The 12,846-nt window shown below is 37.7% G+C and overlaps 1 protein-coding gene across 11 annotated transcripts in view; it reads right to left on the bottom strand.

The window, feature by feature from the left end:
* LOC135248004 (uncharacterized) overlaps positions 1–12,846 on the bottom strand; it is a 93,206-nt gene that overhangs the window by 8,299 nt on the left and 72,061 nt on the right. For 5 of the 11 annotated variants that reach the window (XR_010328346.1, XR_010328347.1, XM_064322066.1 and 2 more), the window contains exons 4-7: positions 8,616–8,867; positions 8,166–8,357; positions 4,549–4,611; positions 2,316–2,378 (exon numbers count right to left, since the gene is read on the bottom strand). Coding sequence is in view for 7 of the 11 variants with exons in the window: in XM_064322066.1 (XP_064178136.1) it covers positions 2,316–2,378; positions 4,549–4,611; positions 8,166–8,186 (147 nt within the window). In the remaining 4 variants the exon portion in view is untranslated. Of the gene's footprint in view, positions 1–2,315; positions 2,379–4,041; positions 4,220–4,548; positions 4,612–8,165; positions 8,358–8,615; positions 8,868–9,344; positions 9,435–10,809; positions 10,973–12,846 lie in introns of those variants that run through there. The other 6 variants (XM_064322068.1, XM_064322070.1, XR_010328349.1 and 3 more) reach the window with 6 other exon arrangements.

Here is a 12,846-nt window from a genome sequence, read left to right as displayed (position 1 = left end):
AAGACCTTTGGGATAAATTGGAATGCCGTCTGCGAGCCAGGCCTTACATCAGTGCTCAACCTCACTAATGCTCTTGTGACTGAATGGAAGTGAACCCCTGCAGCCATGTCCCAAAATCTAGTGGAACGCTTTCCCCAAAGAGTGGAGGCTGTTACACCAGCAAAGTGAGGTCCCATTCTATATTAATACCCATGGTTTTGGAATGAGATGTTCAACAAGCACACATGGGTGTGATGTTCAAGTGTCCACATACTTTTTGAAATGTAGCATACATGCCCAATAATAGGAACATAAATAATTGCAATTTATTGGTTTCACAACTGTTTGTTTTAGGTCAAATGTTTGATTTATTAATATGGATAAATATTTATTAGTAACTATACAGTTGCAAACATTATCACACTGGTGACATAAAAAGATTAGTACTAATGACACAGTTGGTGTTGCTTACTAATCTTTTTTATGTTTCCAGTGTGATAATATTTACACCTGTATATTTACTAATATATATAAAATCACATCTATTCACAATTTTCAATTACAATTACATATTGGTAGCCAAATATATTGCTATAAACCTGCAAAGATCCACTTCAGAACCATTCTGATACCATTTAGGTAAGTGTAAACATTCAATTTTACAAATCTCATGCTCATACAATATGGAAAGCATTAGTCTTGGCTAGTGCAGTCATATTTGTTGATCATTAGCTGTTACCAAACTGCTTACCAATTGCACCACATGTGCCAGTGCTGCTAAAATATCAAAACTGAGTTTCTGGGAGATCAATTAAGTTAACTGTATCCTGCATTTGTCAAGCTTTCATATTGATTTGTCCAAGGCTTTTGACACAGTTGATCATGTCACCTTGGTGGATAGACTCTACAATATTGGCTTATCTGAGCATGCAGTACGTTGGTTTTCAAATTACTTGTCAGCTAGAACACAGTGTGTCCAGTTTGCTGGGTCTTCCTCTTCTTTCCTCCCTGTTTCAAAAGGCGTGCCCCAGGGGTCCATACTAGGACCACTGCTGTTCTCTATATATGTAAATAATCTTTGTGATAATTTATCAAATGCTGCATTCCATTTTATGCAGATGATACAGTTATTTATTACTCATCACCGTCAGTAGTACAAACCCTTGAATTCTTGCAGTCTGCCTTTGATGTTGTTCAGTCCCATTTAACTCAACTTAAGTTGGTATTAAATGCAGACAAATCCAAATTCATGCTATTTTCAAATGGCAACGAGATAATATCTAATCTCCCCAAGATCTTAACTGCTCAAGGGATTGAAATGGTCACAACATATAAGTACTTAGGTATTATTATTGATCAGAACTTGTCATTCAAGACACACATTGAAAATCTTGTTTCCAAGCTGAAACTTAAATTAAGTTTCTTTAGGAATAAATCCTGTTTCTCCCTCCAGGCAAGGAAACACTTGATTTCGGCAACTTTTTTACCTTTATTGGACTACGGCGATCTGCTCTTTATGAATGCACCTGACGAGTGCCTAAAGAAGTTGGATACTGTATACCACTGTGCTTTACGTTTTATTACTGGCTGTGGCAATCTTCTGCACCACTGTGCTCTGTATGATGCTGCTAAGTGGCCATCTCTGTATGTCCGCAGACGTTCACATTGGTTGGTTTTTATATATAAATCTCTCCTTGGGCTGGTTCCTTCTTATCTGTGTACTTACATGTATGTGTAAAAACCAAAATAAATATGGCCTGCGTTCTCACGATATCCTGCAGATGTTGGTTCCCAGAGTTAGGACAGAATTGGGCAAAACAGCTTTTAAATACGTTGCCCCCTTTTCCTGGAATAAGGTACAGAAGGACCTGAAATTGTCAGACCTAGTTACTATGGGGAAATTTAAGTCAATTTTAAAGGATCGTGAAAATAGTACTCTTGGTCATTGTGATTGCTCCTAAATTTTAACTGATATCGTTTTTAGAAAATTGTACCTGTTTATGTCCTTGACCTTGTATTTCATTTTAACTGGATGTTGTATTCACTTATTTGTGTGGTATGACAGTTGTATTTGTCTGTTTGTATTCTTCTGTTATTGTTGTAACAATTTTTATGCTGCTTTCTTGGCCAGGTCACTCTTGAAAAAGAGATTTTAATCTCAATGAGACTTTTACCTGGTTAAATAAAGGATATATATATATTCAGTCAACTAACACAACTATGGAAATATGGACAGTACAAGTGAGGTAATTGTGATATAACAAATGATTTAATATCGAGTGTATCATGAATCACTTTCAGGTTCACAGTGTTTCACTGTATGTTTACTTGCTTACCTCATTACAAGTGGAATCTAACTGAGGTATCTTGAATAGGTAATCAGATGGTAGATGGTTTCTCTAAAAAATAAAAAAATACAAGTAAATGTTTTTAATGTTGAAATTCCACAACTTCTGCAGAAGCCAATTGTTCAAAGTTTCTCACAAACAAAATGCTTTCTGCACATCAACAAGTGAGCAGGTGTGATACATTCCCAGTCAAATAATTTGGACGTCAGTGTGAACCCCATGCAACTAAACATCACATTAGTCAAATTAGTACATACCATAAGAAAGTGTTTTAAAATTCTCAACATTTTTCAAAATTTTTAAATTCATTTTAATTACAGTGATCCCCATAATGTTTGGGAAAAACATATTTCTGTCTTTATTTGGCTCTGTAATCCACAATTTTAGATTTGTAATCAAACAGTACACATATGGTTAAAGTGCAGATTTGGTTTCACCGTGTAGAAATTACAGAACTATTTACATGGTAATGTTTCGGACAAATGGCTTCACGGGTGTTTCTGATTAGTCATGTGTGTTCAATTGTTTCCTTGTGCAAGTATGAGAGCTTTCAGTATCTAGGCTTGGTACGTATGAGGCTGCCACTGGTACTGGCTCACTTGGCAGCAGCAACAGAATGAATTCTGAAGTGTGCAGAAGCATCTTTTCTTATCAAGTTCAACCAAATGCCTCCAGAATTATTGGATGGTGCTTCATTCTACAGCAGGACACTGATCACAAACATGAGTTTTTCAAAGCCAAAAGCTGGAAAATTCCTGACTGACCAAGTCGTTCACCTATTCTGAATCCACTTGAATGTGTGTTTCATATGCTGAACAGGAAACGTAAGGCAATTTGCCCCCAAAATCAGCAGAAACTGAAGATGGCTGCATTATGGGTCACAGACTTCAAGCAGTGATTACATGCAAAGGACTAAACGTGACTCATTTAATTAACACAACATTATTATGTCCCAAACACTTTGACGCCCAGAAATGGTGGGGGGGGGGGGTTGGGATGTATAAAAAGTTCTGTGGTGAAAACAAATTGTATAACTACCCTTTAATAAAACCTGAGAATGTGCACTTTAACCACATGTGAATTGTTTGATTACACATCTTATAACAGAGCCAAACCAAAAAACATTACAGAGCTCACTGTAATTCATTCTTCAAGCCGTCAATTAAGAGAAATCTAACAAGTATGTTTATTTCCAACCAAATATTTCAATAATGCAATTAAAGTCAAAACATAGTGGATTCTTTCATTTAGATAATCAACTTATACAAGATATGCACACTCCACATAAATGGAAGAAATTCTTCAGGAACATTTTGGCTCTATGACAGTGTCTGCTAGTGTCCTTGTGCTATGGTGTCAAATTCCATCCTGGAGGGTGCAGTGTCTGTTGGTTTTCAGTGTGTGTCAGTACAAGTGATTAATTTAAGTCTTCACATCTTGTTCTCAAGACCTTAGTCTAAAGTTCTAAAGAGTCCACACATCTTGTTCTCAAGACCTTAGTTCCCTGCTGATTGAAAGGAAACCACAAATACCTGCAGAAACTGTGGCCCTCCAGTACAGGAGTTTGACACCACTGCACTATGGGTACCAGTTTTGAAGGCATGACCAGACTATTCCTGTAAGCTTTGCCAACTCTTTCCCATCATACCCCAACTTGAACTACCCTATCTAACAGGGAGCACAATACATTTCCCCTACTAAGCAGGAGGAATACCAGAAAACCCCCCAGCATCTAGAGGCAGATCCAAACAACAGGTGGTGCTGGGGTGGTGGAGGGTGAGCGCAATTCTGAGCAGCAGCAATGAACATGCAAAGCAGCGCAGGCAAGCAGCAGCACTGAGAAGTCTGGCTGGTGGTTTAAAAAGGCGCTCCATTGGTGATGTGTGCCTGTGCTTGGATGAGAAAAGAGAAAAGTGTTGTGTGTATGGGATTGGTTGATAATGGAAATGCACGCGTATGTGGTTACTGGAGCCGACCGATCGGTCAGCTGCAACTAGAGTTTTCTGACAGAACTTGCTTTGCACATTCCATGCACAAAGCTTATTTAGTAATATAGTTAACAGAATTTAGGAATAATAATATACATTGTATTCTAAGCTTACAGGGATGGCAATTTATAAAATTCTGAAACAACAGAGGGTCATCTAATCGTGCTGAGGGACTTGTGTTGCCTGTTTGAAAACTACTTCCATATCATACAAAAGGAAAAAGTGAAGATTACCACTTCATCCAGGTAGTCGTTGTATGGAAAGCCGCCATTACAAACTGCCAAGTACATATACACCTGTAAGACAGAATGGGTTTACAGGGTTAATATTGTGTACAGTGACTGACTGGATTGTGGGCCATTGGACAGTAGTGTTCATAAGTGAGTGACATATCTTTGATGCCCCTTTACTAACCCCTTAATTTGGGAGTGGATTTATTCACATTTGTTTTGTTTTTTTAACAGTGAAATTTTCAATCAATCTGGTCACACAATATACCTTTTGAATGTGTTAAAACTCATGGTTCTAACTCCATTAGTATTTTTCTATTTTATTTTTTTTTAGTTTTTGTGGTTCCTTATTTTGCATAATATAGAGTGTTCAAAAATTTGGTTGGATCCTTTACTGCAATGGTCCACAATTTTGGATGAAAAATCTGAATTTGTTGCAGAGTAAGGGTAAAGCAGGGTATAAAAAAGTTACAGCCAAATGTCCAACTTTGGCTTGTTAGTGGTTACAACATTGTCACAACAATGTTGGTACTGCACCGTAGAATAGTGGCATGATTTAGTTGAGATTTATATATACACAGTTGGCATATGTCTTAGAAAGTAGTTTTTGATTAAACCATGCACAAATTAAGCTCTTTGGATGTTCGTGAATAACCATGGCATTATATATGGAAAGAGGTGTTGTTGAGATTTTCAAATACAAATTTTTGGCGCTTTGAAGGCACAAAAGCTAGAGATCTGTTGCAGTCCGTTGTATCAGGGTGTGCTGCAGTGGATATCTAGAAAACTTCTAGAAACTATTTGGAAGGATAGATAGTGCTCAGGGTAAATGGAAATATCAGAATAGAAAGAATCCTTAATTTCATTTTTGGGTGAACTGCCCCTTCAAGCTTCAGACTATCCATGCAGTTGTAGCTAAGTTTCCGTTCGTGGAAGATGTTGTTGAGTTTTTCAAATGGAAATTTTTGAGGTCAAAAAAGATAGGTACCCTTTGAGGCCTGTTGTATTGAACTACAGCAGATATCTAGAAAACTCATCACACCAAGAATTAAACACCACAGTTAAAAAATGTATTAAACTAATTACTATTTTCACAGTAGAAAAGATAAGGACATTTCAATATATTGTTTAGCTCTATACACTCCTATTGAGGTGATATTTCACCAGCAGGCTGAAAGTGAAGAGCTAGAGGCTTGCAAGGAGAGGTTTCCCCTCTACTGATTCTAATTCAAGCAAGTCTCAGATATTTTGTGTATCTTATCTTATACCGCTTCCTCTGAAATACAAAGCCAATACAAACAAGTGAAAGGAAGCTGGTAGGTCCATGCACAAGAAAGAACGCTGGTCCCACCTACCAATTGTGTGTTCACTAAACACTACAAACACACTGCATGTTACTTTAGCAGCCTGTGCCATGTCAGAGTAATTCAAAAAAGAGCATTTATGTTTTAAAATTGTGAATGCCAGAATCCTGTTCGATCAAAGCCCACAACTGAGCAAACCCCACATATAACGGCAAAGGACCTGCAGAAAAGTTTAGTGACGCCAGAGTGGCAGAGCACTGGTCCACTTTGCAGTGTTACAAAAATTATCTGCATGGAAGTGTGTCAACATATGAAGCATGCAACACAACAGTCAGATAAGCAGGAGACTTTTTAGAACAAAGTGCTGTGGGCTGATGCACAAAAATGTAACCACCAAAGATGCATTTGAAGAAAATCAGGAGAACTGCATTGCTAAGTGTGAAGCATGGTGGTGAATCTATTATGCTGCGGGGTTGTGTGGCAGCCAGTGGCACAGGAAATACTGTGCAGTTGGTAGGAAGAAATATGATTCAAAAATATCCTAGAAGCTAATGTCCCAGAGTCAGTGAAGAAATTGCAGCTTAAAAGAGTTTAGACATCTCAACAAGACAATGATCCAAAATATACCTCATCAACCATGAACTACTTAAATTAGCAAAGGATTAAGGCCTTCACAGTTCCCAAACTCACAGTCCCCAAATCTGCAGAGATCTCAAACATGCATTGTGTGCATGAAGACCGAACAACATTTCTGAACTTGAAGGGTTCTGCAAAGATGAGTAGGAAAAAATTCCTTAAGCAAGAATAGAAAGACTGTTGGCTGGCAAAAAAAAAAGTTGTTTGCATATGCCACATTTACGGTTTAATTTTTGCAATCTAATAAATTCAGCAAATTAAAAGTGAATGGTATTAAAACATGTACGATTATGTCATATTTTCATTAGGCTTTGAGTGTCAATCAGTGTTCTGCATGCGAAAATTTAAAAAAGAAATAAAAATGCTTTCATTTCATGTATTGCATGTGATATTTTTTTTCAACTGAACATTGCAAATATATCTTGATCAACTGTCAGTTAGAAACTCTAGCTGCAGGCACACAAACATGATACATTTCTTTGCTGACCTTTGCTTGGGCCACAATCATGAGAAGCTGTTTGGCTGCATTTTTAGCATATTTTTTATGTTCAGCACAAAAACCACCAAATACCACAAAGGAAGTGGAAGCACAAAAGCAACAGTACAATGTGACACCCCACAGTGGAATCTTTAGAATGCACAGGCTGTGGGTGTCCATGCCTAGGGCAAGGAGGACCAGACATACATCTAATGCAGTCCACGGACCAGAGTGACCTCAACTTGGAACAGTTTCCATGAATTCATTAATGTTCCGGAGACTCTTTCCGCTGCTTATTCCATCCCCATTTCAGTTAAAAAGTGAAGTGGAAACTAGCCACACCATATAGATCACGTTACCACAAATGTACTACTTCGTTGAAATGGCAGCACATTAGGGCAATGTCTGCGTGTGACAGAGGAAATCAAGTTTGTATTGCATTAGCTACTTCTTTATCGATGGGGTGCATAGCCATTGAATGAAGATGTAAAAATGAGAAGAAAAAAACTGAGACCATTAGCCTTCTATGAAAGATCACTGTAGAAAAGGTTTTCCCATATCCAATAACATGACAAATAACAAACAAGACTGATGCGACTAACCAAAATATGCCTCACATCAGTGGTTCTCAGTCAATCCTGGGGTACCACTGTGTATACTGGTTTTTGTTCTGACCACAATTATAATCTCAGAATTTTAACATGCTGTCCATGTTTCTTAATTAGGCACTTGTCATGTTTAGCCAGATCATTTGCCCTCTTGAGCCACTTCATATCATAAATAGATATGCATGCCATGTTATAGCCTACTTTTCTTTCCCCTTTATTCTGGAAAAGTTACCATCTTGTTTCCCTGCAACACTTCTTCACATATAATATATAATGCCCAAACTGTTGCTTTGCTTTTCAGATAAGAGCTTTAAAAAAAAAAAGATTCTGATAAATGGCTACTCCACTGTTCTTATCGGCAACAAAATGCCTCACTAAGGGTGAATACAGCATGATACTAAGAAGCTGTCAAAGCCCACTTTGACCTGCACACATTCTGCAAACTAAAAATATAGAATATTTAAAAAGCACATCTATAGAATCTGCACCAACTATGCTTGAAAAGCCTAAGCATAATTTGGATAAATAAATGATGACTGCATTAATAACATCACAAACGGTCTATAGCTCGAACACAGATAAAAAGGAACTTACTGTCAGGTGTAATGACTTCATGGTTCATTGCTCATTCTTCATCAGCTGAATTCATGCTTTGAAATGATATTGAAAGCCTACTGCCATTGAAGACAGACTATGAAGAATGACAGCATGGGGGAAAGTGGGGGGGGGGGGGGGGGCGTTGAGGGGCTTTTGCTGGGGACTTCACTGGACTTTCCCCTCTACGGACTGGAAAAGAAGACAGGCAGGCTGACACATCAACAAGCAATCATGTTTCTCATATACAGTGATGTGAAAGAGAAAGTAGCAGCTAAGGGGTGTTGTTTGCAATCCCTTTAGTTGTGATATAATCACAATATACCATGGCCTGGAGTCAGTTATTGTTGGTGATCAAATGTGATAATATGGATATTACAGACACCAACCAATTAAAACTAATTTTTATTAACAATATAATTACAAGAATGGTTTACAAGAATTACTTACAAGGATGACTGACAAGAATGATTTTCGAGAAAGTAGATTCCAGCTGCCTGCAATAGTGTCAGGCCGTTGGTATGCAATGTGAGTAATATTTCCTTTGTTTTGCCAAACTGACATGCCAAACAGGATGCCTCACAATCATTGAGACTACTATTAATTCTCCTCTATGTGAAAGTATTCTACAACAGTGGTTCTCAGAATTGGTTTTCACTGTAACCGCAATGCCAGAATTTTTTTTTTTACAATTTTTACAAGCTGTTAATATTTCTTATTTAGGCACTTTAGGCGTGTTTTAGAGGGATTTACTCTCGTAAGACACATTGTGGCAGACATAGCTACAGTATGCATGGCATCAAGAATAAATCTTCCATGAGTTTAAGAACCACTGTTCTAGAAAATGTAAGACCATCTGTCTCACTGCAAAAGTTCTGGCTGAAATCTTCATATATTCATACATCTTCAAGCACTTAAAAAGCCAATTTTCACCTGGTTTGCACTATTCTTAAATAGAGCCTTTGTAGCAACACACAGAAGAGACATGGATGATGATGGTATTTGAAGGACACAATTGTACCATCAAGATCCAAACAGAAGCCTGCCCACACACACACACACACAGAAAAGATGACAGGATAGTGAGAAAAAGGTTAGGCAGGAGACATACCTAGACATTCTTTGACACAATTATTTATCGTACAAATTAAATGAAATTACAGGAGATTAAGAACTCACAATTGCCCGGGTATGGAAGCCTGACTCCCTCCACTTCTTCACATTGCCACTGATATCATTGCCAATTATTTCAACATGGTAGACCTAAAACTGATATGAAAAAATAGAGAAAATACAGAAATAGAGGAAGTATTTTATTTGTACCAGAATATAACAGAATAATTAAGATATAACACAATGCTAACTTTTATTTCAATTAATCGGAATTCTTCATATTCTGACTACTTTCAGACAATGCTTCGCCTGAATAGCAAAGCCAGGTCTTGACTTCTGGTGCTGCAACATTATGTCCTCTAGGCTGCTTCTCAATGCCATCATGTACACTCAATGACCACATTAATAAGTAACTCTATTGGGCAGGTAGGACCCCCTTTTGCCTCCAGAACAGCCTGAATTCTTCATGGCATGGATTCAACTAGGTGCTGGAAACACTCTTTAAGGATCTCGGAACTGAACAGCATTGCACAGCTCCTGTACATTTTTCACCCACACATTTATACTGTGACCCTCCCGTTCCATACCAAAGGTGCCGTCTGTAACTATTGTGTAGGCCTACTGCTGCTACCTTGGCCAGGTCTCTCTTGAAAAAGAGATCTTAATCTCAATGAGACTTCCTGGTTAAATAAAGGTGAATAAATAAAAATAAATAAAGCCTAGAATGTTGAAAAAACTGTAAAAAAAAAGTACTAGGTTTCTTTGTACTTTGTACACCAATTTTTGATCCATCGCAGGCAAGTTGTTAATTATTTCTCTATTATTATTGGCCAGGTAGCTATACTTTAATTCATCTCACAGTGAAATATCAGTGAACAACAGTAGTGCAGTCAACATGTACAAAGCAATTAACCACTTTAAGAGTGCACATATCACAGAACGATTGATATCAGATATAAACCCATGATATATTGAGTATCTAGTGTAAAGAACGTGATCAAACATGAATGTGACATTTTCGTCTTGATAGCAATTAAAAGATAAAACAGCTTGCTATACACCACTCTCTCAAACTGGAATTTGTCTCGGACATTGAATATCGAAACAACCTTAAAACAAAATCCTGCAGCGTCACTTTAAGCCACATAATGGAAGAGACCGAATTATGTCACTTTATTTCATGTGAAAGTTGTTTTAATGTTGCTCTATTTGCCTTTTATCCTTAACCGTGAAAATAATGTTGCCTATACATAGTCTGTATGATAGCCTACTAAATAGTAAGCGCCCAGGCAAAACATCAAAATTGCCACAATAGCCTACCCATGAAACGCGTATTGCCGTGCAAGCCATTTTTTTCTACAGGGGATTCTAGATCATGCTTATTTCAATCGCACACAGTAACTACTAGAATTATTACGTCTATTCCAATTATTCCCGCGATTTCCCCCTGGATCTGTCACCGTTAATATGGCAGCGTTTTCAAATATTGTCTTCTACGTTTACAGACAAAAATCAATACAACGTAACCTACCGCACATGGAATTTAAGTGACACACAAACTGTTGATTATGGTTTGCCGTTTTACCTTGAAGGATAATAGCTTCTTTCATGTCTTCCTTCTCCCTCCGTATATATAAACATATTTTACTTTCGATTTCTCTATCACGTGTCAAAAGTTCGGGAATGAACGATGATACGGCGCATTTGTAAATGGACCTTTGAGTCCTGCAGCTCAGTCAGGCATTCTACATTGCATCTCTTTTTTGTTGTCGTTGAATATTCTGCTGTCTTTTGGTTTATTTATTTATTTATTTATTTATTTATTTATTTGTAACATATGGACAGTAGGGTCCAACTTTGGCATACAATGAATCCTTGGATCTATCCTGCATCGTGTCATCAGTGCAGGCTGCTGGTGGTGGTGTAATGGTGTGGGGAATGTTTTCTTGGCATTCAGTAGGTCCCTTAATACCAACTGAGCACAGCATACTTAAGCAATGTTGCTGACCATATGCATTCCTTTATGATCACAATCTAGGCGTTCTTAAAATTGTGCCATCACACAAAGCACACATCATTTCAAGCTGGTTTGCAGCATGAATGTGTGGTCGAACAATCTGCAGGAACTGTGCGATGCTCTTGGGTCAGCATGGACCAGCATCCATAAAAAAATGTTTCAGGCACCTTGTTTGCTCCTCAGAAGGATTCAAATACGCCATATGAACGAAACCAACAGTGTGAGATTATTCAGTCTAAATGCGAAGAATGGAATACAACTTTTGTGATATTTCTTATGGACAAGCAGCCCTGTTATCACGGTGTGGCTATTATAGTTCCTCCTTTTTGCCTAAATATACTACTGTAGTCAATAATGTGAATTCAATGGCTCCATTGAAATTAAAAAGTTAATATTTTTGGACAAAATCTTATTTTCTTTCACCTACCCTCATATTTTCAAGACACTGGCTACAAAATAAAATGTATTAGAAGCCTGAACAATTACTATTGACTGACAGACATAGCTATCTTATCTATCTTAGATACCATTATTTTTGACCACTGAATTTGAAATATGCTGAAATAGAAAAAGGAAACACGGCTCTATCATAGGCTAATAGCATACGAAACATTTAATGATATTGTAATACATCTTTTTATTTAAGGTAAATGCCTGGGGGTAAGCAGAGTAGCTTAACACAGCCACCACCTTTTGTGAACCGGTTTGGTCTCATGTCAGAGGCCTTAGAACATCCACCACACAACAGACAGTTACAAAAAATATACAGCGTCTGGTGATGTCTATGCATCGCAGACTTCAAGCAGTCATTGCATGCAAGGGATATGCGACCAAATATTAAAAATGATTACGTTATTCTACATTATGTTAAACTGTCCAATATTTTTTGATGCCTGAAAATGGGGGGGACCCTGTGCAAAAGGTGCAGTCATTTCTAAACGGTTCATCCAATATGGATGAAAATACCCTCAAATTAAAGCTGACAGTCTGCACTTCAACCTCATTGTCATTGAATCCTTTCAAACTCAAAGTGCTAGAGTACAGAACCAAAATAACAAAAAATGTGTCACTGTCCAATGAATTATGGTGCTCACTGTAAGTCGCCAGTCTATCGCGAGTCAATTGAAATGTCACCCAGAAAAAAAAGATACCATGCACGGAGTAGCTCTTTGACTTTAAGTCTATTTACTACTAAATGTTAAAAGTACACACTGCTCTCATGTGTAAATGTGCCTATATTTTGGTTTTGCTTTCTTCTTGGAGTAGGATATTTAAAGTTTACCGAATATAAAATGAAGACAGGACGCTTTAGTGAAGCAGCCTTCATTGCTATTTTTTGAATCCTTCTGAGGAGCAAACAAGGTGCCTGAAACATTTTTTTATGGATGCTGGTCCATGCTGACCCGAGAGCATCGCACAGTTCCTGCAGATTGTTCGACCACACATTCATGCTGCAAACCAGCTTGAAATGATGTGTGCTTTGTGTGATGGCACAATTTTAAGAACGCCTAGATTGTGATCATAAAGGAATGCATATGGTCAGCAACATTG

This window comes from Anguilla rostrata, chromosome 2 (genome assembly GCF_018555375.3).
Source record: "Anguilla rostrata isolate EN2019 chromosome 2, ASM1855537v3, whole genome shotgun sequence".
Taxonomy (NCBI): Eukaryota; Metazoa; Chordata; class Actinopteri; order Anguilliformes; family Anguillidae; genus Anguilla; species Anguilla rostrata.
The sequence above is the reverse complement of the archived record's forward strand: the minus strand, read 5'-3'. Positions and strand labels throughout refer to the sequence as shown.